Genomic DNA, 27,099 nt, shown 5'->3' with positions numbered 1-27,099 from the left:
AATTAGGTCAGAAGACCTAGCTAATATTGTTAATAAGGCAATACTCCCCTAATTGATCTACAGATTCAGTGCAATCCCTATTAAAATTTCAACTGCCTTTTTGCAGAAATAGACAAGCTGAGACTAAAATATATAGGAAATTCGAAGGACCCCAAACAGCCAAAACAGTTTGGAAAAAGAAGAATAAAGTGGGTGGAGTCATCCTTCCCAATTTCAAAACTTCCTGCAAAGCTACAGTAATCAAGTAATCAAGATAGTGTGGTTTTGGTATAAGGACAGACATACAGGTCAGTAGGATAGAAATGAGCTTTCAGAAAGAAATCTATATATCAATGGTCAGTTCAATTTTGACTAGAGTGCCATCCAGTTGGAATATGGGGAAATTTGAGATATGCATCTCATTATTATGGCTCAGTAATACCAGCTACAGACTGATTTTAATGGAATGACTGTTATATGACATCAAAGTGACTGATTAATCAAGAATTGGCATTGTATTTTATAATCATGGTTTAATTTTGAACAGGATGTGTGCCAGTGCATTGATAAATGGTAGAATTAATAATTCTCTGAAAAGAACATGCTTTACTTGATTGACAGAAATTTTGACAGAAATTTTTTCATCTGCAGGGTCTCACTTGGTGTCTGCAGCAACCACGTGAAGCAAGTTTTAATATTTTCACACTCATTTTATATAAAGCAGTGGAGGCTTAGGGAGTTACTTCTCTAAGCAGCCTAGACCCAGGCCTTGGTAATCTCACGTTCTTTCCGCTATTACCCCATGAATCAAGCAGGGTACTTTTTGTTTATTCACATGTTCAGGGTATGTTGCCAAGGTGCCTTTTTCCAGAAAGTCTATTTTTATAGAATGTCTTTGGTACTTGCCCATTCCAGTGGTTGTTTTGAATAACTTTTTTTTTCTGTTAATAATACTAATGTTAATTATAGAAAATCTAGAAAAACATTTTTTAAAATCACCACTCAGATAACTCATTAATATTTTAATGTATTTCTTTCCAGTGTTTGCCTATAAATGGTATACCACCTATAAACACACACACACACACACACACACACACAGAGTTAACCCTTGAACAACACAGGTTTCAAATGAGCAGTTTTACTTATATGTGGCTTTTTTACAGTCTAGTACTATAAATGTATTTTCTCTTCCTTATGAGTTTTTTTTTTAAGATTTTATTTATTTGAGAGAAAGAGCTCATAAGCAGGGGGAGGGGCAGAGGGAGAGAGAGAATCCCGAGCACTCTGCTGAGCAAAGAGCCTGACGTGGGCCTTGATCCCAGGACCCTGAGACTGTGACCTGAGCTGAAACCAAGAGTCCCACACTCAACCTACTGAGCCATCCAGGCACACCCCTTATGAGTCTCTTAATAACATTTGCTTACCTCTAGCTTACTTTGTTGTAAGAAAACAGTATATAATACACACAACATACAATATATGTGATAATTAACTGTTTTATTATTGGTAAGGCTTCTGGTCAGCAATAGGCCATCAGCAGTTAAGTTTTGGGGGAGTCAAAAGTTATATGCCGATTTTCCATGGGGCAGGGGAATTGGCACCCTTAACCCCCTCATTGTTCAAGGGTCAACTGGATTTCTGATTTTTGTTTTACAGAATTGTGTTCCTACTATAAACAGTTTTGTGTCCTGCTTTTTCACTTAGTATGATGTTGTGAAAAGTAGCATAGATTAAGTGGTGAAGGTTAGTTAGGCCCTGGAGCCAGAATGCAATGCCCTGTTAGCCAAGTGCCCTTGTGAATGCTACTTGACCTTTTTGTACCTTAGCACAAACCTTAGCACAAAATATGGTCTCTCCTGCGTACTCTCCTCTGATCACAGGTCATCTCTGATCTTGGGATCAGGAACTGCTGTGCATCTGAAACATACTTGTTCTCTCTCCCATTGGCCAGTGGGGTCCCTGCCTTCAGCCCACCTTCCCTATATCCTCTGATCCCTTGCCCTGTGACTTTCTGCAACATCCACTCCAACCAGTCAACTCCCCAGAGGCAGCCCCCTCCCCACATGGTCTTCCTAAGACAGTCTGTGGCTCTGCAAGCATATCATCAATATGAACTTGCTGTGTTCTTCCACTTACTCTATTTTTCCTGGATATTGTCTATGACAGCACATACGGCCCCACATTTTTTGTTTGGTTTGGTTTGGTTTCAAACTGCCATACGGGGGGAAGCCTTTTTAAAGCGTGCCACGAAACCTACAAGCTATAAAGGACAAGTTGGTCGATTTGGCTACGTAAAAGTTAAAAGGGTTAATCCAAGAAAAGATGCCATCAACAAAGTCAAAAGACAAAAATGGCGTCCATGTTCATCAAGGCCTCCCGCACTGCTCGGTCGTCCTCTTGTGGCCCCCCACCTTTCTCAACAGTGACTACGGGGGTCTCCCCTTTACTGTGAATTCACTTCCCAGGGTTCCAGGTCCCTCAGCCAACTGCAGTCAGGGAACGGATGAGCCTCCCTCAGACGTAGCATTAGAAGGGCACCATGCTTACGTCATTTCATCTCACTTCATCCCATTAGGTAGGCATCATATCTTACATCGCAGGAAGAAGGGTGACTGCAGTACAATCAGATATTTTGAGAGAGAGAGCACACTCACATAACTTATTACATACAGTATACTGCTATAATTGTTCTATGTTATTAGTTGTTGTTAATCTTACTGTGCCTAATTTATAAATTAAACTTCGTCATAGGTATGTGTGTATTATAGGGAAAGACAGTCTCTCTGGGATTTGGTACTATCTGAGGTTCCAGGCAGCCACTGGAGGTCTTGGAATGTATTCCCTGTGAGTAAGGGGGAACCACTGTGTTTCAAAGCTTCCTGTTCCTCAGAGCTCCACCTCTACCTTTCCTTCCTTGCTTGTCTTCTTTACCCAGAAAACCAAAGTCCTCAGGTGCAAGTGCTGGTCCCCCCACCCACTGGGGCCCTAAATGTATTTGAACTCAAGCCCACCTGCTCCACCTCCTGCGGGTAAAATGGAAGGTATCTCTCCTCCTGTCTGAGGCAAACACCACCTCTGTGCTTGGATCCCATCCCACATTGTCTTAATGGGATGGCTCCCCTATTAATTACTGAGTCAGAAAACTAGAAGCAGGGGCGCCTGGGTGGCCTAGTTGGTTAAGCGCTCAAGTCTTGATCTCAGGGTCGTGAGATTGAGCCCTGCATTAGGCTCCACACTGGGCATGGAGCCTGCTTAAAATTCTCTCTCTCTCCCTCTGCCTCTCCCCTCTCTCTCTCTTTCTAAAGAAAAAAGAAAAGAAAAGAAAACTAGAAACCAACCTGCCCTGCCACTGCTCTGCTCCTACCCCCTCCAGTCCACGTCCTGCTGGGTTTCACCCCCTCAGGGTGCCCGCTGTGTTCTCTTTCCTGCAGGCACTGCTCAGGGTCAAGGCTCATCATTCCATGCCTGGGCCACTGTGGCGCCCTCCTGCCTGATGTCTGCCTTTACTCTGGCCATCCTTGTCACTGTCCTGCGCACAGTGGTCAGTGGTGTGTCTAGCACTCGGACCTGGGCGTATCCCCTGCCTCACACCCTGCACTGACCACCTGCCCCCTCCATCCAGCAGTCTTGGCTGCTGTAGTTTGGGGGGTAAGAGCAGTGTGAGAGGAATCTCCTGGTCCCTCTCCTCCATGAACCCCGTTGCCAAGCTCTCCAGATTCACCTGCTAGCTTTCCTGCATTTGACCTTATGTCCTTATGACACCAGCCTGCAACCTACCTACCCCACTTCTTCCAAGAACACGCTTACTGACCTGCTTCACCACACTGGCTACTTTCCAGGTCTTTCAAATCTCAGCTCAGGCATCATTGCCCCTGTGCCACCCGGTAAGTGATATCCCCTCCTCTGGGCAATCCTAGCATCCTGCACAACCCAAGTGGTTTGTTGAGCAGTCTGGTGGTCTGGCTGCCCCCGCCCCCTGCCAGAAGCTAGTTGGTTGTTACCTGACTCTGTAGGATGTGGAGGCCATATCATCACTTGGGCCCCAGCTTTGGGTCACGGCAGCCAATTCTGCAGCAATGGGAAAGGTCCCCCTTCCTTCCTTTTTCTCCCCCTAAGTAGGCTCCAGGCCCAGCATGAAGCCCAACACGGGACTTGAATTCAGGACCCTGAGATCAAAACCTGAGCTGAGATCAAGAGCCGGATGCTCAGGGCGCCTGGGTGGCTCAGTTGGTTAAGCATCTGCCTTCAGCTCAGGTCATGATCCCAGGGTCCTGGGATCAAGCCCCGCATCCGGCTCCCTCCTCCACAGGAAGCCTGCTTCTCCCTCTCCCACTCCCCCTGCTTGTGTTCCCTCTCGCGCTGTCTCCTCTCCGTCAAATAGATAAAAATCTTAAAAAAAAAAAAAAAAGATCTGTCTATGGTTTACTTCCCCACTTCACTATAAGTGCTTTGAGAGTAAGGACGGTGTCTTGTTCTTCACGTGACCTGGCACATACCTGGTGCAAGCTGAACTGAAAAGGAACTTGGCAGACCACGGACGGAGTTGAATGTTTTCTTGGTCATTGTAGCAGAACAGATGGGCGTTAAGACAGCTTATGAAATGTCATTAGGATAAGTGTAAATTCCTGGCGTGACAGGCATGCAGGTGTCAGGTGGACAGCACCTCATGTGGAAAGAGGTGGGGGTGTTCGCTGCAGAAGCCTCCATATGGGGTGGTCAGCGTGGTGGGGCTGCAGGATGCTGCTGGGGTCTTGGCTGTGCCGAGCTGTATCCTGGACCCTGGCCCTGTCGTCCCCATTCTCTCCTGTGTCTTCAGTAATTCCCTTATTTATTTATTTGAAAAAGAGAGAGAGAGTGCAGGGGGCCAGGGGCAGAGGGAGAGGGAGAAGCAGATTCCCCACTGAGCAGGGAGCCCGATGTGGAACTCGATCCCAGGACCCTGGGATCATGACCTGAGCCAAAGGCAGACGCTTAACTGACTGAGCCACCCAGGCGCCCCTCCATTTCCGCTCTTGAAAGAAGAGTTGATACTCACCGCCTCCCCCTCCTCACCATCCACCGCTCACCATGTGAAAACCTTTTTCCCACCTTCCCTTCTGGAACGCCACTCTATTCTTCCTTCCTCTCCCGGTTAACTTAGCCTTACTGAAAAGATGGAGACTCTCCAACGCAAGTCTCTTCTGCATTGCTGGTTTTCTCCAACTTCGTTGGATACCCCCTTCTCTCCCCCTCCTCCTCACTCCCCTGACTGTGGCTCACCTCACCCCTGTTCCCTTGAGCCCCATGACCCCACCCCTCATCAGAGACCTCGCATAAACATCCCTCTCTCCTGCTACGAGCATGTGTAAGTCTTCCCCATCCTTAAACACCGCACTGCCTTCTGGAGATTTTTCCATCCTCTTAGGAACTCCCTGTGACTTCGCCATCAACCTCTTCCAAAGAGCGGGCCACCTCCCTGCCTCCCCCTTGCCTCCTGTCACCTGTCACTCCGTGTCACACAGTCTGAATGACCCTGCTGCAGCTGCTCCCCACATGGCGCCAGAGACCTAGCCGGAGCTTTTCATGCCTTCCCTGCCTCTCTCCCGTCCTCAGGCACCTCCCTGCAGGATTCAGCCAACTCCTCCTTGTAGGGCGGTGCAGGGTCCCCATCGTCCCCCCCACCAAATTCTATGCTTTCTTGGGTCCCTGCAGGGGCTGCTCCTCCCATCCTAGATGCAGGCTTTCCCCAGGCTCTGTCCTTGGTCTTCTCTCTTCCCCATTATCTATAACAACCAGGGAGGTGGGGAGAGGAGGCTGAGGAGGCTTTGAAGTTGGAGAAGTTCTTTGTGTTGGCTTTTGCTGTTGTTGTTTCGGTAAATGGCCTGAGGGATTCCTCGGGGCACAACAGAAAGGGTTGGAAGGAGATCAACAAACCCCAGGTTGATTTTGCTTTTCCTGGACTTGACACAAACATTCTCTGTCTTCATGGTCTTCTGCTTGTCATCTCGACCTGTTGTGTGTCTCCTTGCTCTTGACCTTGTAATGCTTCTCTTACCCATCAAATATACGTACTGTAGCTTATGTACTTCCCCAGTCCACTCATGCTGTCTTAAGATCAGGACTTGGCTTCCTTTACATCCCGGGGAGGATGTAATAAAGATTCTTGCTTATAGTGGGTACCGGTAAGAGCTTTTCCAGGAACGTCAGCTAATGGGATGAGCATGACTTTTTAGATCATTCTGATGTTGGCCCTGCCCTTGATCCTTGGTAGTTGCATGACCTTGGGTGTATGGCTTACCTTTTTTTTTTTTCTCTCAATGTTCTGCATTGATTTTATTTCTCTTAATTTTTAAATTTGTTTTCTTACTAAGTTTTTAATTTTAATTCCAGTGTAGTTAACATACAGTGTTTTTTCATTTGTTTGTTTTTGTTTGCTTTGTTTTTTTAGAGAGAGAGAGGACACGCATGTGCAAGTTGAGGGGGGGCAGAGGGAGAGGGAGAGAGAGAATCTTAAGCAGGTTCCACACCCAGAGTGGAGCCCAACACAGGGCTCGATCTGACAACCCTGAGATCATGACCTGATCTGAAATCAAGAGTCAGTTGCTTATCCGTCTGAGTCACCCAGGAGCCCGAACATAGTGTTATATTAGTTTCAAATGTATAATATAGTGATTCAACAATTTTATACTTTGTGCCCATCCTGATAAGTGTACTCTTTAATCCCCATCACCTCTTTCACCCATCCCCTCACCTACTTCCCCTCTGGTAACCATCAGTGTGGTCTCTATAGTTAAGAGTCTGTTTCTTGGTCTTTCTCTCTCTCTCTCTCCCCCCTTTTTTCCTTCGCTCATTTGTTTTGTTTTGTAAATGCCACATGAGTGAAATCATATTTGTATTTGTCATTCTCTCACTGACTTACTTCACTTAACATTATACTGTCTAGCTCTGTCCATGTCATTGCAAATGGCAAGATTTCATTCCTGTTCATGGTTGAATACTATTCCATTTATCAATCTTCTTTATCCGTTCATCTATCAATAGACACTTGGGCTGCTTCCATAATTTGGCTATTGTAAATAATGCTGCTATAAACATAGGGGTGCATGTATCCCTTTGAATTAGTGTTTTTATATTTTGGGGGGTAAATACCCACTAGTGCGATTGCTGGATAGTAGGGTAGTTTTATTTCTGAGTTTTTGAGGAACCTCCATACTGTTTTCCACAGTGGCTGCACCAGCTTGCGTTCCCACCAACAGTGCAAGAGGGTTCCTTTCTCTCCACATCCTCGCCAACACCTGTTGTTTCTTGTGTTGTTGATTTTAGCCATTCTAACAGCTGTGAAGTAATATCTGCTTTGCATTTCCCTGATGATGAGTGATGTTAAGCATCTTTCATGTCTCTGTTGGCCATCTGTATGTCTTCTTTGGGGAAATGTCTGTTCATGTTTTCTGCCCATTTTTTAATTGGATGATTTGTTTTTTGGGTGTTGACATTACTTATGTTTTTTTAAAAAAAATTTATTATTGATGTATAGTTGACAATGTCAATGTTCATTTCAGGTGTACAAGATAGTGATTGGACAGTTCTATACATTACTCCATGCTCACCACAAATGCAGTTACCATCTGTCACCATATGTTATGACAGTGTTATTGACTACATTCCTTATGCTGTACTTTTTATCTCCGTGGCTTTATTTATTTTATAACTGGAAGTTTGTACCTCTTAATCCCCTTTGCTTATTTCTCCCATCCTCCTATCCACCGCCCCTCTGGCAACCACCAGTTTGTTCTCTTTATTTAAGAGTCTGGTTTTGTTTGTTTTGTTTTGCTTTTTAGATACCACATATAAGTGCAATCGTATGGTATTTGTCTTTCTCTGTTTGACTTATTTCACTTAGCATTCTACCCTCTAAGTCCATCCACGTTGTTGCAAATGGCAAGATTTCATTCTTTTTATGGCTGAGTAACATTGCTTACCTTTCTAATCACAGGAATTGTGAGAATGAAAAATGATTATGGATGCTCAGAAGATGCGGGTCCCCTCCCTTTCTCAGATGGGAAGGAGCTAGAAGTGGAGTGGGGTGGGCTCCAGCAGGCGAGGACACTAGGGCACCCAGTGAGACCAAACCCAAGCATTTTGAGGGCTTCAGGATTTGGAGGGAAGCCATTTGCAAGACTGCCGTAGTTTGTTGTAACACAGGATCCTCCATGAATGATTTACAGTTTCAGCCCTGGGACTGGCCAGAGGCAGGAGATGCCAGAATGACCTACAGCAACATGTGAGGACATGTGGGTAATGCTTGATGTGCTTCTGCCTGTAAATGACTAGCCAGTCACCAGAATATGACCGCACTTGGTATGGCCCCTTTGACCTTCACACTGTCCTGCCTTAGCTTACTTTCCTGCTCCCCCTTTTCTTTTTTTAAGTAGACTCCATACCCAGTGTGGAGCCCAATATGGGGCTTGAACTCACAACCATGGTCAGACACTCAACTGACTGAACTACCCAGGGCCCCTCCTGCTCCTTTTTATAGGGTTTCTCCCTGACCCCTCCCTCGGCCCCCTCCCCTCCCTGCATGAATACCAGTACCCCAACCCCACTGTTCTCTTTCTGACTTTTCCTCTCTCAGAGTTAGCTGCTGGGGTAGGACATTCGAGGCCCTCGTCCCAAGGCTGGCAGCTCTTCAGATGGCATCATACAAAGTAGTACTGGAGCTGGGCAGGCATGTATCTCTCAAGAGAAGTCTTTGAAAATAAAGCCAGTGAGCAAATCCATTTGAAGTTATCAAGGGAGGTGGAGTCCTTCCCTTCCCTTCCCTTCCCTTCCTTTCTTTCTCTCCTTCTCTCTTCCCCTCTTCCCCCCACCTCTTTTTTTCTTCTCAAGTAGGCTCCACACCCGCCTAGCATGGAGCCCAATGCGGTGCTTGAACTCATGACCCTGAGATCGAGACCTGAGCTGAAATCATGAGTCGAACACTTAACTGGCTGAGCCACAGGCGCCCCAGGATTTTATTTTTAATTAATCTCTACACCCAACATGGGGCTCGAACTCATGACCCTGAGATCGAGTCAGATGCTCCTCTCACTGAGCCAGCCAGGTGCCCCTCTTTCTTTCTTTTGTTTTCTCTCTCTCTCTCTCTTCCCCTCCCTCTTTCTCCCTCCCTCTCTCTCCCTCCCTCGCTCCCTCCCTCCCTTTTTTTTTTTTGAGATTTTTCTGTTAGCATTTTTAGATCAACATCATTCTTTTTAACAACTGCATAATATTCCTCAGAGTTAAAATACCCTAGTTTATTTCCACTTTCTGCTGCTGTGGGAACATTTGCATTGGTTTTGCTTTCTCCTTAGGAACGATATTTCTGGGAACGTGGCTTATGGGGGCATTTCTCCAGGAGAGTTGCCCAGTGGCTAGAGGATACGTATTTATGGATACTCGAAATTGTATTTGATCCTGCCAGATTGTCCAGTTCAAAGACTAGACCACCACAGGGAAAATGTTTTCCTTTAAGGTGCCATCATTTTATATTCTGCAGGAGAAGGACTTCTCATTGCTAAAGTTAGGAACAGATCTTTCTGTATTTTTTTTCTAAGCTTGTCATTTTGTTTTTTTGTGGTGGGCTCCCCCCACCCCAGCCCCTGCCCAAGTGAGACCTTATTCCATTGTGTCAATACTGCCTGAATTGTCTGCTTTGTTTTCAGTCCTGCTGTTCTATCTCCCTGACCTGTATGTCTACTTCCGTGCTACTGCTATGTGTTTTGCATGTCTTTGTGCTTTTTAAAAAAAAAAAAACTGTGGTAAAATAGATATAAGTAGATATAAGTAAACTCTGCCACTGTAGCCATTTTGAAGCGTGCAATCCAGGGGCATTGATTACACCTACACTGTTGTGCAAGAGTCACTGCTGTTTCCACCAGTCTCCATCAGCCCAAACAGAAACTCTGTACTCATTACACCCTCTAAGCCCCGCCCCCTGGTAACATGCAGTCTACTTTGCGTCCTTGCGAATTTCCATATTCTAAATATTTCGTGTAAGTGGACCCAGCAACAGTTGTCCTTTTGTGCCTGGCTTATTTCACTTAGCATAGTGTTTTCAAGATTCATCCACACTGAATCACGTATCAGAGCTTCATTTCCTTGTATAGCTGAATAATAGTCCGTCATATGTACCATGTTTTGCTTGTCCACTCGTCTGTCAGTGGACACTTGGGATGGCTCCAGCTTTTGGCTGTTGTGAATATTGTTGCTGTGAACACTGGCACTCAAGTACCTGTCTGAGTCCCTGTTTTCAATCCTCTTGGGTATAAAAGGAGGGGTGGAACTCCGGCTCCTAAGGCAATTTATGTTTAATTTTTTGAGGGGCCACTAAACTCTTCTCCGCAGTGGCTCCAGAGGAGATACTCCATCTCCTTCACTATTGCTAGAAAGAACAGCCCCAAGACCTGCTCTTACCCAAGTTTTGCATTCACCACCCCACCCCGCCATGTTCTCCCCTCTCCTGGAGCCCAGCAGAACCTGCCATGTGGAGAAAGTTGGCGTGGTTGGGTGGGTGGATGGACAGATGAATCACAGACCACTGGAAGATTGAGCTTTTCCCCGACTGTGTAATAGGACAGCAAGAAGCAGTGTGTTGCTGTGGAAAGAGCCTGCAGCCTTATTTGGTAAATAGCCCTGACAAGAGACACGAGTTCTGTTTCTTAGATGAGCCCTTTGTTTCTCTCTGTCCCGTTCAGCTCATCTGCAAAAGATAATTGCACTCCTACCTCAGAGTGTTGACATATGAAATACAGATGCGAAAGCCCTTTGGTCAAGCCAAAGGCACCCACCCGCATTAGAGATCGCAGTCCCCTGTGAGTCCCAGGACTCAGATTAGCGCCAGGTAGGTGGGTGAAATGATTTCTTACACGCAGTCACTCCTACGTTCAGCTGCTAGTACTTGAGTGTCTGTCCCATGCCAGGCGCTGTTCCGGAGGCCAGGATTCAACTGCGAACAAGAGACAAAAAAGCCGTGGCCTCATCAATCATCATGGTCCAAGAATGAGTCCCAAGAGCCCTAACTCCCCATTGTTTTTGGCACCAACTAGACTTTTAAGAAATACACTAAGAAATGCTGGTGGAGATCTTGTATTTTAAGGCGGTGTTTCCAGCTTTGAGGAGAAAAATGGATTTTAAAGTGAAGAACGAAGAATGGGCCAGGTACTTGGCAAGTCAAACAGCTTGAAACTCCGTGAGGGGAGCCATTTTGGGGGTTTCTGTGTGAAGGGAGGTGAGAGAAGATTCTAGATATATCCCCCCCCAACACTGGCGCCCCCATGGCGCCCCCCATGGCCTCCATGCCTCTTCTTGTGGAAGCTCACAGGAGGGGAGACTGTCCCCAGGCTCTGTGCAACACCAGCTCTAACTGGGAATGATGCTGGGTGACACCTTGGCCCCACTTGGTCCCCACTGGGAGAGAAAAGTCTGCTTATCCAGTGTGGTCCCTGGGCCCTTCCCCCCAGGACCTCCAAGGTGGCCCAAGAGCTCACGGTCACTGAGCACACATCCCATGCACTGAACATCAATCATCCCACTTAATCCTGTCCACAACCCTTGGTCATCTCCAGAAGACAGGCTCAGAAAGGGTAAGGTTCTCATCTAGCTCACCCAGCTATGCATGGTCAGGACAGAATCCTTGCTCTTACCCGGATGCTAGTGGAACCAGATCCTAGGGGCCAGGCAAAGGGAGGAACAGCAAGGTTGATAGGGTGGGAACTGGCAAGAAACTCTATAAAATAAAATCTGTTAGACCCATAAGGACAGGTTTATTATTCATTAATAAACTTAGCAATAAAGGGAACTTTTTGCAGCCCATAAAATGTCATGGGTATTCATAGCTTACTAAGTACTGCCTCATGTTATGTTTCATTTGATCCTTAATAACAACCTCTTGTGAGAGGGATGTTTTTTATACCCATTTTATGGAGAGAGAAACGGAGGCTCACAGAGAGTGAGATGCCTCAGGTTGCACTATGAGTGTGTGTGGGGGGGTCTGATGGTTGTGGGCAACAGCCTTATCAAGTGCCTCATTGCCAATGGGATTCTCAGGCAGAGGTGACCCTAGCCCAGGGGAGGGGCAGGAATTCCCCAGCGTCATGAGGTCACGGCTGGTTTTTCCTAAACCTTTATTACTCGAATGATGGGTTCTAGCGAATGCAAATGACATGTATATTATTTAACATGAAATAAGCTTTGCCTGCATACTGTCGCCACTTATTAAAAGGGTGGTAGTCACCTCTAATATTTAGCAATGGCAGAAATTTCCCCATGTATATGCTTCAAGAGCCTCACTTGAAGTTTGGAAGAGCTACTGGCCCTGAGCTAGGCTTGGAACAAGACCAGGTTTCTGCCCTCAAAGGGTCAGCCGGCCCAAGTAATCCCACCCGAGCTAGAGACATGCATGAAATGCTGTGGGGAGCCAAACCCTTCATAGATGAGGTGGGGTGTGTGTGTGTGTGTCTTTGTTAGGGAGAGAAACAGAAAGGGACAGAGGTGGCCCTGTAGCAGGAAGAGCCGGCTCATGCAAAGGCCCCATGGCAGGAGTGATGTGGGATGAGGTTAGAGTAGGTGGCAGGCCCTTGAGATCCCCACCCCCTTGAAAGCTGTGTGTGGGGAGCTGGGTTTTTGAGGGGGTGATCTGCCTGTGTTCCTGAATGATCCCTGAGGTGGCTGGTGGGGAGTGTGGAGGAGAGGAGACAGTTGCCCCCAGCATCTCGCCACCTAAGACTGAGATACTATGACAGAAGTGAACCCTGGTTCTAGAGTCCCTGCTGGGGTCTGCTGGGTGCTCAGCCTAGGAGGACTTCAGAGAAGGAGTGGCCCTAAAGGAGGCAAACAGGTGAGAAAGAGTGGGTTTCACATCACTGTGACTGGGGCCAGGTACACAGGGGTGGCAGGCAGTGAGGGCTGTGGGAATTCTGGCTCCTACCCTGGTGCCTCCCCACCCCCCGCAAGGGTCCTGCTAAGTCTGCTTGGAATACCTTTGTCTGTTACTTCCTGAAGGAACATGTCCCCAGCCTCCTACCATTTCCCCCTCCCCACCCCAGCCCCTCCTTGGTGTTCCCTAGACACCTGCACCATCTTCTCGAGCAGGTAGCCACTACATTATCTTGAAATGATGTGAGGGGTAGGACCTTGGCTTTATGTGTCTCAGTCACAGCACTTAGCCTGGTGTCATGTATACAGCAGGCACTTAATAAAGGTTTACTGGATGGAACTAGAAGGGAGTGGTTAATAAAGCTTGGGTTAATATAAAAGGGGCATCAAGGGCAGAAGGAGCAGCCCGGGAGGCAGGGTGGTGTTGGGGAAGGGACAGGTGAAGGGTGGCCCATGCAAAGAAAGGAACAGAGGCAGATTCTAGAAGGGTCTGGACCTGATTTGGTGAGTAACCAGAGAAACAGAATATTATAGATATAGATATATTGCTGTCAATGTGTGTGGGGGGGGTGGGAGGGAGGGGAAGGGGAAGCAGGGGGAGGGAGAGAGAGAAGAAAATACTGATTTATTATAAGGAATTGGCTCATGCTGCCATCTGCAAGCTAGAGACCCCAGGAAAGGCAATGGTGTAATTCAGTCTGAGTCCAAAGGCCTGAGAACCAGGGGAGCCTGTGGTATAAATCCCAGTCCAAGGGGAGGAGAAGACCAGTGTCCCAGCTCAACAGTCAGGCTGAAAAAAAGAACAGAATTCTCCCTTCCTTCCCCTTTGTGTTCTGTTCAGGCCCTCAATTGGACAATGCCTGCCCACATCGCAGAGGGCTTCTTCTTTACTCTGTCCACCAAGTCAAATGCTAATCTCATCCACAGACATCCCCAGAAATCACGGTTAGTCAGATCTCTGGGTGTCCTGTGACCCAGTCAAGGTGAGACCCAGATTAGCCATCACACGAGGACGGGTGATTCCGGAGTCAACTAACAGTGCCGAACATCTGCTGGGAGCCCCGCTATGCGCTTCCTGTTACATCAGTCCCTAAGCCCCCCAAGAGTGCTTATTGCCCTGTTTGCAGGAGGAGAAACTAAGTCACAGCATCCACATCTAAACAGAGGCAAAAGCTCTTGGACACCCATCCTTGGCAGGTATCAGGCTATGAATACAAGTCTCTCTGTTTGCCTCAGGACTTCTGTGGCTTTTATCTCCATGCTCTATCCTACCCCTAGTTTTATATATATATATCGAGAGAGAGAGAGAGAGAGAGAGAGGGAAGGGGCAGAGGGAGAGGGAGAGAGAATCTTAAGCAGGTTCCACATTCAGCATGGAGCAGGACATGGGCCTGGATCTCAGGACTCTGAGATCATGACCTAAGCCAAAATCAGGAGTCGCATACCTAACCAACTTGAGCCACCCAGGTGCCCCGTCTCAGTATAATTCTAAGTGATCATTATTATCGACAGTGACAATTAACATATGTGTGGATCTTTCATAGAATGATCGCTAACTCTCATGTAACACGGGGTATGCCGGGCAATCTTCTAAGTGTTTTACATGCATTGACTAGCCTCGTTTTGTAGATGGGGAAGCTGAGGCACGGAGAGGTTGAGTGACTTGCCTCGGGTCACACCTGGCTGGGGTTCCAAGCCCGGAGTCTCATTTGACTTCCACAGTGACCTGCCCTAGGCCATCTAGCAAGAAAAAGCTGGAGGTTGAACTTGGGGATTCTGATTGAAAAGCCTCTCCTCGGTCAGACTCCCTACTCTGCCTTCGGAATCCTGAGAGATTTTTGCCACGAGGGGGGTGTCCTTGAACACCCTCCCACGCTCCCTCCCACCTGCTCATAGGTGCCCCCAGCCCCGTCCTCCTATGTGAGTGGCTGCCTCCTGCCAAATGTTTTTTTTTACAGAGCCCGTGTCCTGGCTCTTACAAAGAAATGCGTGGGATGAATAAGCGTCTAAAAATAACTCAGGATCAATTTTTTTGGAGGGGGGTGGAGGGCTGTGTTTTCCTTTCTCTTCCCTCCTCTCCCTCCCTCTGCCCCCAAGGCCCATAAATTGCTACTGGTTGACAGCTGAGCCAGGCTGGCTTCCTGTAAGGCTGTAATAACATGGAATTAGCCTGGCTGTCGCCCCCTCCAGCATGGAAAGGCCGGTCCGCGGTCACTATAGACTCTCTGGGTTGCTACCTCCTGCCCTGGTCTACGCCTCTGGGACAGGTCTTTGCTTATTAGGTAACTGGGCAGAGACAGATTCCTGGACTTGTCTTCCCGGGGAGGGGCAAGTGAGAGAGGCTGACAGCTTCTGGGCTGGCCCATTTGAGGGTGCCCCAAATTGCTGCCTCCAGGCAGGAGCCGAGCAGGCAGGGGCAGAGCACTCTGGCAGCCCGGGCCCCCTGAGTGGAGGTTTGCAGGCCATCTGCTGACTCAGGGACTTGGTTGAGTGGCTCCCATCTGTCTGAGTGTCTTCAGTGGGCACCCTCACCCCCACTGGCCACCCACAGCCTGCCTGGAGACGCTTTAAAAATCCAGCAGATCTTTGCTGCCCGGGGAACCCACCAGCTTAAAGCGGCATCCTAAGACAGGGCCACTGTCTTGCAGGATGGATGTCAGTTCCGGGTGGTGTGCTAGGCATCTATCTCTGTGTTGCTCCGCTGTGCCTGGAGTCCCTCTTTCCCCCGTGATGTCAGATGTGCAGAGAGAGCCCACAAACACCGTGTTTAATGGGCGGGTGGGGGTGGGGGGATGGCAGCGGGAAGAGGGAAAAGAAATCCACGGGGAGCAAAGTGTTCAGAGGTTCTCGCTTACGCTGAGCCTTTGGCCAAGGAATGGAAAACTGCAGGTGGAAACTCAGAAATTCCCAGTGTAGAAGTGCTAGGGGAAGAGCCCCACTTCCTTGTCTCCCGTAGCCTGAGGCTTCCAACAGGACTGAGGTCGAGGTTCCTGATCGCTGGCTACTGCGATGCAGATGTTCGAGGTCCGCGTATCAGCATCTCCTGGGGGAAGCTTTCAAATGCTGATGCCCAGGCGGTCCACAGGCCAGTTACCTCCGGCATCCCTGGGGCGGGGCTGGTCCCCCGGGTGGTCGTGAGGTGCAGCAGGGGTGGAGAGCCTCCACCAGCAGTAACAAACCCCCTGCTCTTCCACCCCCCGCCTTGCTTCTGAATGCCCAGTTTCTCGAATGCAGAGGTGGGCACCGCCATGCCTGGCACTGTCCTCCAAAACAGGGGTCCCGGTAAATTCTAGTGAGGGCTGTGCTGTGGATGAGGAAGGGGATGATCCAGGCCACACCACAAAGGCTAAGAGCATTCGGAAAGTGCTTTTCATGACTTCATTAAGAAGCAGCCCTTATAAATATTGAAAATTGTACTTCAGGTCCAAAAGGAATTAGCAAAAGTTCCACTCAGCCCACCGCCAGCAAAATGGCCCCTCCTCTGGGAGCCCCATTGCCTTCACTTGGGCCTGCCCTGAGCTGGGGTCTTGACCTTGAGACCCAGCCTGGCTCTCTTGACTCACACACGTGTGACTCCCGAATCGGTGCCTCTGGGCCCCAGCTGCTCACCGCCACAGGGTGTTCTTCGCCCTCCCTCCGGACATGGCCAACCAGCAACGCAGACTGACGACCACCAGTGTCCCCCACCGCCTTTGACGATAGGATCCTCGTCCTGATTCCTCGTAACAGCACCCCTCCCTCCCAGTGTCCAGGGCCAGACCTTCCTCCGCCCCTCCGTCATCCTAACATCCCTCATCTCTCTGCTGTTCCCTTCCTGAAGCCATGGCCACCATCTTGGCTCCCGTCTGCCCTGCTCGCCGCTGTAGCCCCTGACCACCTGCAGCTTCCAGCCTGGCTCCTCTCCGGCTGGGCATGAGAGAATCCGCAGGGACTGCAGGAGCCATCACCCTGCCCAGCCTCTGGGGCTGGACACCCCTGGACCCGCACCAGGTCCTCACCCTGAGCTCGCTCAGTCCTGCTTTACCTCCTGAGTCCATGCTTGGCTCTAAGTACACGGTGGCTGTCTGCCCTTCTGTCTGCCTTTCTGTGTTCTAGCTGGAACTCCCTCTCCCTCCCCGTGTATCTGCTCAGGGAGATGGACCCGCTTCAGATGGATCCAGAACACAGTTCGCTTATTCCCCTCGCCACACTTGGTCACCCTGCCACGTGTGGTCACCCTGCTGTCCTGTCTTCCTGCACTTGCCGTGCCTGATCATCCCCAGCCTCCAGGTTCCCTTCATGGCTCTGTCCAAACACTGCCCTCCTGGCACACTCCCTGGCCTGGGGAAGTGCCTGTCCACCAGGCAGCAGGGGCCTGTAGCAGCTTCACACTGCCCGCCCATCTTGTCCCCCTGAATTGTCTGAAAACTCTGGGCACCCTTCTGGTTTTGTCAGTTTGAAACGGCTGTCTACCCACTGGCCCGCCCTTGATGTGTACCCATTCCTCTGGAGAGAAGCACCTTTCTGGGATGGCTGAGGCTGTGCAGCAGCTGGAGCCCTAAAGGGAGCCACTGGGAGGCAGGACTAGAAAGAGAATTCTAGATTTTGGGGCCCATGGGTGATAAAACCGGGACTAAGCCACATGGGTTCATGCACGCTTTGTGTCAGAGTGAAAGGGGGCACGACTCTTCTTCCTAGGAGAACCCTGGCCCTTTTCCTGCCTGCCCAGGAGGGTACATTTCCAGGCACCTTCTGTGGTGGGTGGCCCTCCCAAGCTCCTGAGTGTGTCCCTTGGTCCTGAAGGGGGTCTGATGATTGCAGAGCACTTGACCTCTCCCCGTGCTAAGTAACATTTCATGCCTCATCTCATTACTCATTTATGCTGCAGGTCCCCAGGGGCAGCCCTGACATTCCCAGCTGGTGCCCAGAGAGTGTCCTGGGGGAGACACGTCCCAGCCAATGGAGGGGCTCCCATGGCCTTACTCTTAGAAGGCTGATGGACTGTCCTGACAGTGGACTATGATTCGAGTTTTTGCCATGCCCAAGTTCGCCTTGGAAAGGTGGGCTGTGGATACGGAGGGTGGGGGGAGTGAAGAGTCAGCGGTAGATGACCTGCAGTGGTCACGTCCATGGGACCTTGGGAAGTCACCAGCCTCTCTGTAGCTCAGCATCCATGTCGGGGAGAAATAGACAGGACCTCACAGGCAGAGCATCTGGTCTGGTGCCTGGCACGCTGCAGGTGAGTTCCCTGTGTTGGGCAGAGCACTACACAGATGTTTATGAGGTTTATTGCAGGCTCAACACCGCACTCGTTGAGTCCTGCTTCAGTAACTAAGTCTTTATTGAGTGGCTGTTCAGAGGCCAGGCCCTTGCAGGGATTTGGTGGCACCGTGCCTACTCCGCACACCCAATGGGAATTTATGGAGCTTACCACCCATGCTTCCGTTTGGGTCACCTTGTGAAAATCAACACAAGGGGTTCCTGGAAAATGCATTTTGTACACTGATCGCAAAGAACTAGGATTCTGTATAAAATTAGAGGTATGCTCCGAGTGGTCAAGATGGAGACTTACTGGTGGTTCCACGTGAAAGGTTTGGGCAGGAACATGTTGAAAGGGAAGCTGAACCTGTTTGTAACCTTCAGCATTCCCTGGAGGAGGTGGGGATTTGAGGCTCTGCATGGCCATTCACTCCCTTTTCCAGCACTTTCTTGAACCCACGGGTCCCCAGCTGCATTCTCTCCTGGTCTTTGATGTCGCCTCACCCCCCTGTGGCTCTGGGATTTTCCCGGTCATGCTCTCAAATCTCATTCATTGCTTATACCTACCCACCTAAGTTTCAATCATGTTGCTTCTACCTGGTGCCTTACAGTCAATATTTATTTGAACTGTAGTTTCAGAAATTGGGGTATCTGGGACAATGCCAGGTGTCTCTAATACATAGGCCTGTTCTGTGTGTTGATGGTGAAAACCATCCAGGGGAAATGTTGAAACGACTTGAAGGAGTCATTTCTGAGAGCCCACCCCCCCTCCCCCCGCCCAGCATGCCCACAGCAGAGACACCTGGAACCCGGTAGCATGCAGGTGCAGCGAGGGGGATGGGCACGGGGGGCCAGGAGGCAGCAGGCATGCCCCTCATTTGAATGACCGGTGCCTGGTGCCCGGCTCTGGGAATTTATGCAAGTCACTTCAGAGAAGGCAGGGGAATTCGCTGTACTCACAACTGGTTCACAAGGCTTTAGGATGAGGAAAAGCTTGTAAATAAAAATACATACTAATAATTACATAGTTTAAACTGCCTGCCAACCCCTGGTAAGGGCAGGTATCCCACGGGCAGGGCAGTGCCAGGTGTTGGGGGCGCCCAGGGGAGGGACTACCTGTGGAATACACTGCCCACCTTCAACCCTGGCTCCCCTGCCTATTAGCTGTCGCACCCTGGGGAAGTCACCTGACCTCTCTGGGCCTCCTTCTCTTATCTGTAAAATAAGGACAATAATAGGAGCATTTAACATCAGGGTTGTTTGGGGACTAAAGAAATAGTACTTATAAAGTGTTCGTCGTCATGCCTGGCATGTTAAGAACTCAGTAATGTTCTCGGTGGTTATTTTTATTCATGGCACAACACACGTGCCTCCCCCCCCACCCCCCCACCCCCCCACCCCCCCACCCCCGCAGCACCCACCTGCCCACTTGCTACGTGATGCTCTACCTTCACATACTGAGATACACTCTAGGCCCAGGAACGCTTGTGTTTCTTGAGGGTTTTTTTCTTTTTTGAGTTGTAAGTGTGGTCATATCCCCCCAAAGAGAGGCAGTGGAAGGTTTTTCCCACTGGAGTCAGGGTGACGCATTGAAAAAGGCCACATTCTGCTCAAGGAGAGCTGGGTGGGAGCACTGGAGGTCGAGCCACCAGGCCGGAAGGCCGGCTGGGTCACCCGCTCGGACCAAGGCTCATTTGCTGCAGCTTCCCACGGGAAGAGTAGGAGCCACTCAGCAGCGGCCGAGGCTCATGTTCTCTGCTGCTCAGCTGGGGTAGCTCAGTGGCTGTAGTTCCTGGAAACCTATTTATTTACTGTCACTTTAATCAGGGTGACTACTGATACCCTTGGCTTTTTATCCTTTTTTCTTTTGACTTCAGCGTTAAAAAAAAAAAAATCATCTAGAACTTTTTAAGAACTAGCCACCAAGTAAATGGAGGAAATGACTGTTTGGGGATGAGCCAGGGCTGGCCTCCCACTGCCCCGTGGGCCTTCTATGCATCAGTTTGCTTAATCTCACACCAATCCTGGAAGGTATCTATAAGCCCTACTTTTCAGGTAAGAAAACTAACATTCAGAGACGTTAAGGAAATTGCCTATATCCAGAAAGTCATGGAGCCAGAATTCAACCTGAGGCCTGACTCTAAAGCCTACTTTTCCTTCCGTAATATCCACTGTTATGCAAATAATAGTATTTCAGGACATCCCCCTTATAAAATACTAAAACACTGTAGGCAAAGCTAACAAAACCTGGGCGCCTGGGTGGCTCAGTCATTAAGCGTCTGCCTTCAGCTCAGGTCATGATCCGAGGGTCCTGGGATCGAGCCCCGCATCGGGCTCCCTGCTCGGCAGGAAGCCTGCTTCTCCCTCTCCCACTCCCCCTGCTTGTGTTCCCTCTCTCGCTGTGTCTCTCTCTGTCAAATAAAGAAATAAAATCTTAAAAAAAAAAAAGCTAACAAAACCTTGGACCTTCCCTCCCCATCTCAATGCCTTCCTCAGGTATCAGTGGCACATTCTTTTGTCTGCAACACTTCACCTGCAAAACGGGTCTTGTCATAATACCTGTTCTCTCTGCCTTACCTGATGGTTTTAAGGATTCGTCGAGAGAATGGACAAAAAGGCATTCCCTGAACCTCACAGCCCTATGCAGATGCTTAGTCAGTGGTAGCACACTAACATACATTCTATAAGGCTCTTTTGGAGGGAAGGTTGGTTGAAACCTATTACTGGGAATTAACGTATTCCGTAAGGTCCAGCCCTGGGCTCGGCAGCCCCGCCCATCAGTGTGGTACGGATTTGTAGGGCTAGGCTGCAGAACCGCGGCTCCCCGGTAGGTGTCACCCTCTACCAAGACTCATCCACTGCACCTTTCCATGGGCCTCCTGGGGCCATTCCGCACTTTCTAATTGTTTAAGGTGCAGCGGTGGTGTGGGTATGAAATTATAGCTGAGAGGCCGGGCAGGATGTAAGGCCAGTAAGGCCCAGCCCCTGCCTGAGGGAGCTCACAGGTGAGTAGGGAGAGCCCAGGGCACAGACCATCCCATCCCAGGATGATTCAGGCTATACACAGGGGCTGTCCGTTGTAGGAAGAGACTCCAGTGACCAGCTATGTCTGGATGGCTCAGGGATGGCTTCACAGAGAAGGTGACATCTGTTGATGGGTCAGGACCTAATTGATGGGGTGGAGGGAGGAGGATGGGAGAATACAGACTAGAATGGAGATAGAGCCAGACCAGTAGGGACCTTGAGTGCCAAATGACCTATGGAAAGGTATGCTTGTTGTTGTTGTTTTTCCCCATTTGGGGTGGGTCAGTGAGGAGCTGCAATTGGATGTGTGGAAGATGAATCGTATGGGAAAAGACTGGAGGCAGGGAGGCCAGTTAGGAGGCTGTTGTTGAGAGTCTTGGCCAGCACAGGAGCGGTCAGTATTGAAAGGGAAGACACAGACTGGAAGCTCTTTGCAAGAAAGAACTGCATGGATGTGAAATCTGAATAGATGGGTTGGGAGTGGGAGGTTGTCAATTGAAGAATAAGGCTGACTTCGAAGTTTCTAGCTTACACAACTAAGTGGAGGCAGAACCACAGATGAGACAGAAGATGTGAAAACAGAGAAAAGAAGAATATATCTTTAGAGTCCTTGAGTTTGAGATGCCTTGGGAGACTGAGACCCCCTCCCACCTCCCACCCTTGCCCCTGGGGTAGAGATGCTGAGTAGGCATCTGGATGCAGTGGCCTGGGAGCTGGTGAAGAAAGAGTAGCAGCTGAGGGCCATAGCATTCTTACTTCTGAGCAGAGAGCTCAATGCGGGGCTCAATCCCATGACCCCGAGATCATGACCCGAGCTGAAGGCAGATGCTTAACCGACTGAACCATCCAGGTGCCCCTCTCTTTCTGTCCAATTTACTCAAAAGAGGCTCCGCCAGCCTGAGCCAGTGGCACATAGCCCCACGGGATGCCTCATGGCACAACCACTCTGGAAGGGGGAATCCCCAGGCAGGCCCTTCCTTCTCAGCTCTTCTCCAAGTCTGGACCTGTCTGCCCAAGAGGAGTGGTGGGAAAGGCAGGCACCCAAAGGTGTTTGTGTGCTGGGTGAGCCTGGCAGGGTGATGGGTTAGCCAAGGCAGAGAAGCCCAACTTCTTTAAAGACGCTGTTTGCTTCTTCCCTATGTTTGCATGTGTGCATTTGTGCATATACGTGCTTGCATGTGGGTACTTGCTTATTTGCCAGCCGCCCCCCAATGGAGCAGGAGAGCCCACCTGCTTCCTGGCTGGCCTCTGCCATCACGTGAGGAGCTCCCCAGCCAGGAAGTCCACAGAGGGGGCAGCCCTGAGGCAGCCATGACACCAGCCCTCACTGACCTTTGGGCAGCATATTAGTTTCCTTTGTTTGCTGTGACAAATGATCATAAACTGGGTGGCTAAAACAACAGAAACTTATTTTCTCCCAGTCCTGGAGGCCAGAAGTCTGATACAAGTAATTCCTTGGCCAAAATCCAAGTGTTGACAGGCCCATACTCCTTCTAGAGGCTCTCGGGAAAATCTGCTCCTTGCTTGTGGCCGTCTCACTCCAGTCTCTGGTGCCTTGCCTTATCCCTTCTGTGTGTCAGATCTCCCTGTTATAAGGATACACGTGATTGCATCTGGGGTCCACCCCGATAATCCAAGATCATCTTCCCATCTCAGAATCCTAATCATATGCAAAACTTAATCATATGCGAGTAGTCTTTGCTTCATACGGTAGTATTTATAGGCTCCCAGGATTAGGACCTTTTCTCTTTGGGGGCCATCATTCAGCTGACTGCAGGTGAAGTTTGAGAAATTTCTTTCATTTGACCCAACTGCTTATGTGCAGCAGGAGGCAGATGTCCCAATCCCCATTTTAATGAGAATGGGCTTTGTCAGCTAGGGTGCCAAGATCTACCAGGGATCTTGATCTGTTGATCAACCCCATGCCTAACGGTTCATAATATTTTTTAAACATATGAAATCTTATTTATTTATTTATTTTTAAGAATTTATTTATTTATTTGACAGAGAGAGAGAGAGACAGCGAGAGAGGGAACACAAGCAGGGGGAGTGGGAAAGGGAGAAGCAGGCTTCCCGCAGAGCAGGGAGCCCGATATGGGGCTCGATCCCAGGACCCCAGGATCATGACCTGAGTCGAAGGTAGACGCTTAACGACTGAGCCACCCAGGCGCCCCTAAATCTTATTTATTTATTTATAAGAAAGACGATCTTGGTACATTTAATCAGGCAGCAAATAACCCCAAACTCTTTTCTGCATTGGGTGATTCCTGCTAATTCACCTGGCCCTCGTTTACCTCGGGGGTCAGTGTTGGTCGATGAGGAGGTGGTGGCATGTTTCCTTCCTGCCTCTTGGGGACACAAGTCAGTAGAAGGGACTGTAGGACTCCATCACACTGGAGCAGACCAGGGCTGCCTCCTGAGTTCCCCAGGGTGGGGCACAGTGCCGCAAGGGCTGCGCTTGCCGGGGGCAGCACTGGGACAGGGCAGGACAGACTCAGGGTTAGACAGACAGACAGACCCGGGCCCAGAGATCCCTCAGCTGAAGCTGAGGGCCCCTTCACTGAGCTCCAGAGCTGGGAAATGAAAATAACCACCACAGTGAAAACCCCATACATTCCTGTCCTTCTATTTTTATGTCTTTTATGTCATGCTGTTCTCACATCCCCCTAGGAGGCAGGCAGAGAAACACTCTCTATTTCATAGATTGAGAACTAAGATCGAAGGGGAGGGGGCCGTCCTAGGCAGCCCAGCAGGCCCTGGGGCCAGATGGGGGCTTACAGGCTAGCATTGCCTTACTGGCCCCTTAGTGTCAGGCCAGAGGGCCAGGGCTGTGGATGGGTCCCATCACCTGTTCATTGGAAAGGGTTTTAGAAGCGGGGTGCTCCGTGGTAGCCTGGGAAGCTCTTTTTGGCTTGGGCTGCACTGTCCTTATTAAGGATTCTCCAGACCTACGGTCCCTGCCAGGTGTGTGACCTGGGGCAAATCACTCCCCTGCTCTGGGCCTCAGTTTCCTCACCTGGGTAAAGCAGGGTCAGTGTTAGTGGCCTCAGGTCCCTGCTGACTTGGCTTGGGCCCCAAACCTCCCCGCTCATCAGAGGATTTGAGGTAGCTCGCGCTGAAACCATAGGCTTGGATGTCAGGCTTTTTCTGGAAATTGTGCCCCCAAAAGAGCATTTGCCCGGAGCCCTTTTCTGCCACCAGCTTTGTCTCCGGCAGAGAGGAGTGTCTGCCTCCCATTTCTCTTAAGGGCAGATGAGGCACTGAGTAAGGAGTGGAAGGTTCGGGGATTCTGGCTGGAGATGCTAGGCGCTCAGGGCAGATAGCATCGAGGAGCTATTGCCCTCGCTCCCGGAAGGGCTGGCTCTGGCTCACTTGCGCCGGGGACAGAGCCTTCCGGGGATACCTGTTCTACTTCCTTCTATGCTCCCATCTGTTTGCAGACCCCAGACTCATCTGGGCGTCCCCTCCGGATTAGCCGCAGGAGGGAAACAACTGGCTCTGAATTCCGCCTTTGTGCAGGGAAGCCAAGCGGGGAGGGGCCGAACGGACCCCCTGCCCCCACTGGAATGTCGGCTCGCTGCGCCCCCATCTCGCTCCTTTTCAGCCGCCTCCCCCACTCACTTCCTGAGTCCCACCGATCCCACCACCAAACCGCGCACACGCGCGCGTACACCCAGACACACTCACACTCAAACACACACTTGCTGGCGGGCCCGGCGGCCTCGCTCCCCGCTCGGCGATCCCGGCCGCCGGGGCTCCGGGAGAAGCGACCTTTTGTTATTCAAATCACACCCTCACTGCGCGCCCGGGCCGCAAGCTCCGGCGGCCCGGAGGATCCGTCCGCTGCCCGCACCACCCTCCCCCGCGTCCCCGAGCCCCCTACCGCGGCGCCTCCAGCTGATCGTGGGACTCCCGGGCCCCCAGGGGGCTCGGCCGCGCGGTCCGCCCGCGGAGCCGCGCCTCCCCCGCCCCCGGTGCGCGCTGCGGCTCCGCGCTCGGCCCCCTCCCCCTCCCCGCCTCCCCTCCCCCTTCCCTTCCTTTCTCCGGTCCAGCCTCGGTCCTGCCGCCGCCGCCGCCGCCTTCCCCGGTCCGCGGGGGCCCTGCCGGCCGCCCTCCCCGCAGCATGGCACCATCGGGGCGGAATTAGCCGGGAGCAGCATTTGGGGGAAGCGGGATCTCAAGGGGTGGGGGGTGCCCTGCGGCCTCGGTCATGGATGTGAGCAAGATGGTAAGTGAAGAGCAGGGGCTCTGCCCTGGAGCCTCCCCTGGTCCCTGTCCTCCGCCTCACCCCTTCCCTCTCTCCCTCCCAGTCGGCTTGATCCATTGAAAGTTTCTGGATTGTTGATCCTGCTCGTCGGCCCCAACTCCAGGCGTGCTGGAGGAGGGAGCCCGGCCAGGATTGTGGAGGCGGCTGGCGGACAGGGATGGGTCTCCCGGTTTCCCGCCGCGCTGCCACTAGGGCTGCCCGGGAGAGCTCACTGGACCCCAGGGAGAGGGCTCTTGAGCTGTCCTCTCAAATTGGGAAATCAGCCTGGTAGAGGGAGGGCCAGGCTGCGGGAAGGTGGCTTGTCCTATCCACTCTAGGGCCCCCTGCTTGCATACCTATTTAAGATTTATGGGAAGATTTTTGGACTGAGCCAGTGGGCAGGGTGGGGGCACAGGTGGGTAACCTGGAAGGGCAGTGGGGAGGAGCTAGGACTTCAACCGTCTTAGAAGGTGAGGGGGCAGGAATGGAATCCTTGGCATAGATGGGGGCTATTCTAGATTTACCACTTGTAAACCCCAGCTGCTTTGGCGTGAGAACCAGCAAAACACCTTTGCTTCTTAAGCTTCGGACTCCCTGGAGGGGCTGATCCTTCAGTCAGGGCAGCCCTGGACCCGCCCCCTCCCCCCCCCCCACAACACAGTAGGAGCTGAATACATTGTTCATTGATTGATTGGGGAACAGCCCTCAGGAGGTAACAGGATGTGATTTGGGGGTCTCTGAGCACTTGGGGCAGGTTTTCCCAGAGGTCCCAAGTGGCTCCCCCTCTGAATGGAGATTTAAGGGTGTCTGTGACATCACCTGGTAGTCAGGTAGCCTGACCCTGGCTTTAGACCAGAGTGCTCCCCCACCCCCTGCAAACCCCAGACTTAGAACATTTGAGGGCCTGTGTGTCATACTGGAGAGGTATCTTGTGATGGTCTGTGCTGGGTTGACGTGTGTCTTTGTGTCTGGGGAAAAAAGAGGTCTGGGTCTGCCTATTCCTTAGGGAAGAGAAGGTACTGGAATTCCAGTTCATCTTGTACAGAATTAAGCTAGTTTCCCCCAGAGAGTGCATTTTGAAGTTACCATCTCCATGGAGAAGGCAGATGAGCTCCTCGACCTGCCAGGCCTTTGGCAGTCTGTCTTGGGTAAGGGACAGTGGGATGGGGAGCAGAGGGTAGGTGGGAGTTGTCCCTTCTGTGGCAGGAAACCAGTCTTCTTCTGAGCGCTGCCAAGAAGCTGGGAGCTGGATGCAGGGTCTCACTGGCTCCCATCTTCATGTGAGGACACATACCCATCCATGGTTGGGCAGTGCTGAGAGGCTGGACCACCATTCCCTATGTGCGTACCATGAAAGCCTACCTTCTTTGGGCAACTATTAGAACTACCCTTCCCAAAAAATCCTGATTGCAACTGTAAGGGTGGGGAAGTGGAAAATTGAGTAGGAGCCAGGTTCTTTTTGGGACATATCTTAGCAGGACCAGAGTCACCTGCCCTGCGTGGTGGACCTGAAGCTCTAATCCAATGGCCACCAAACCACATCATCCCCAGCTTCCTTCTGGCCCTGAGCTGAGATTCCTTCCAAAGCCTGGCTTATGAGGACTAGCTTACAGAGTTCAGGGACCTCTGTGTCTTTAGAGGTTTGGGTCCCCTCTAACTCTACCACCTCTCTCCATCCATCTGCTCATTAACTCAACATTATTTATTTAATACCTATCATT

The 27,099-nt window shown here is 50.6% G+C and overlaps 1 protein-coding gene across 2 annotated transcripts in view; it reads left to right on the top strand.

Annotated features, from left to right (window-relative positions):
- The window catches only part of HIP1 (huntingtin interacting protein 1), a 137,582-nt gene that overhangs the window by 36,666 nt on the left and 73,817 nt on the right, over positions 1 to 27,099 (top strand). Inside the window, exon 1 of one of the 2 annotated variants that reach the window (XM_028109803.2) lies at positions 25,187 to 25,360. The exons of the other annotated variant lie outside the window; for it this stretch is intronic. Within the exon in view, the coding sequence (XP_027965604.2) occupies positions 25,343 to 25,360 (18 nt within the window). The 5' untranslated portion in view covers positions 25,187 to 25,342. Of the gene's footprint in view, positions 1 to 25,186; positions 25,361 to 27,099 lie in introns of those variants that run through there. 2 annotated transcript variants of the gene reach the window in all.

Source organism: Eumetopias jubatus, unplaced genomic scaffold (assembly GCF_037043125.1).
Source record: "Eumetopias jubatus isolate StellerSeaLion01/CBP00866 unplaced genomic scaffold, mEumJub1_p1.0 scaffold_12, whole genome shotgun sequence".
In the NCBI taxonomy this organism is placed as follows: domain Eukaryota; kingdom Metazoa; phylum Chordata; class Mammalia; order Carnivora; family Otariidae; genus Eumetopias; species Eumetopias jubatus.
Note: the sequence above shows the minus strand (reverse complement) of the source record. Positions and strands in the feature narration are given on the sequence as shown.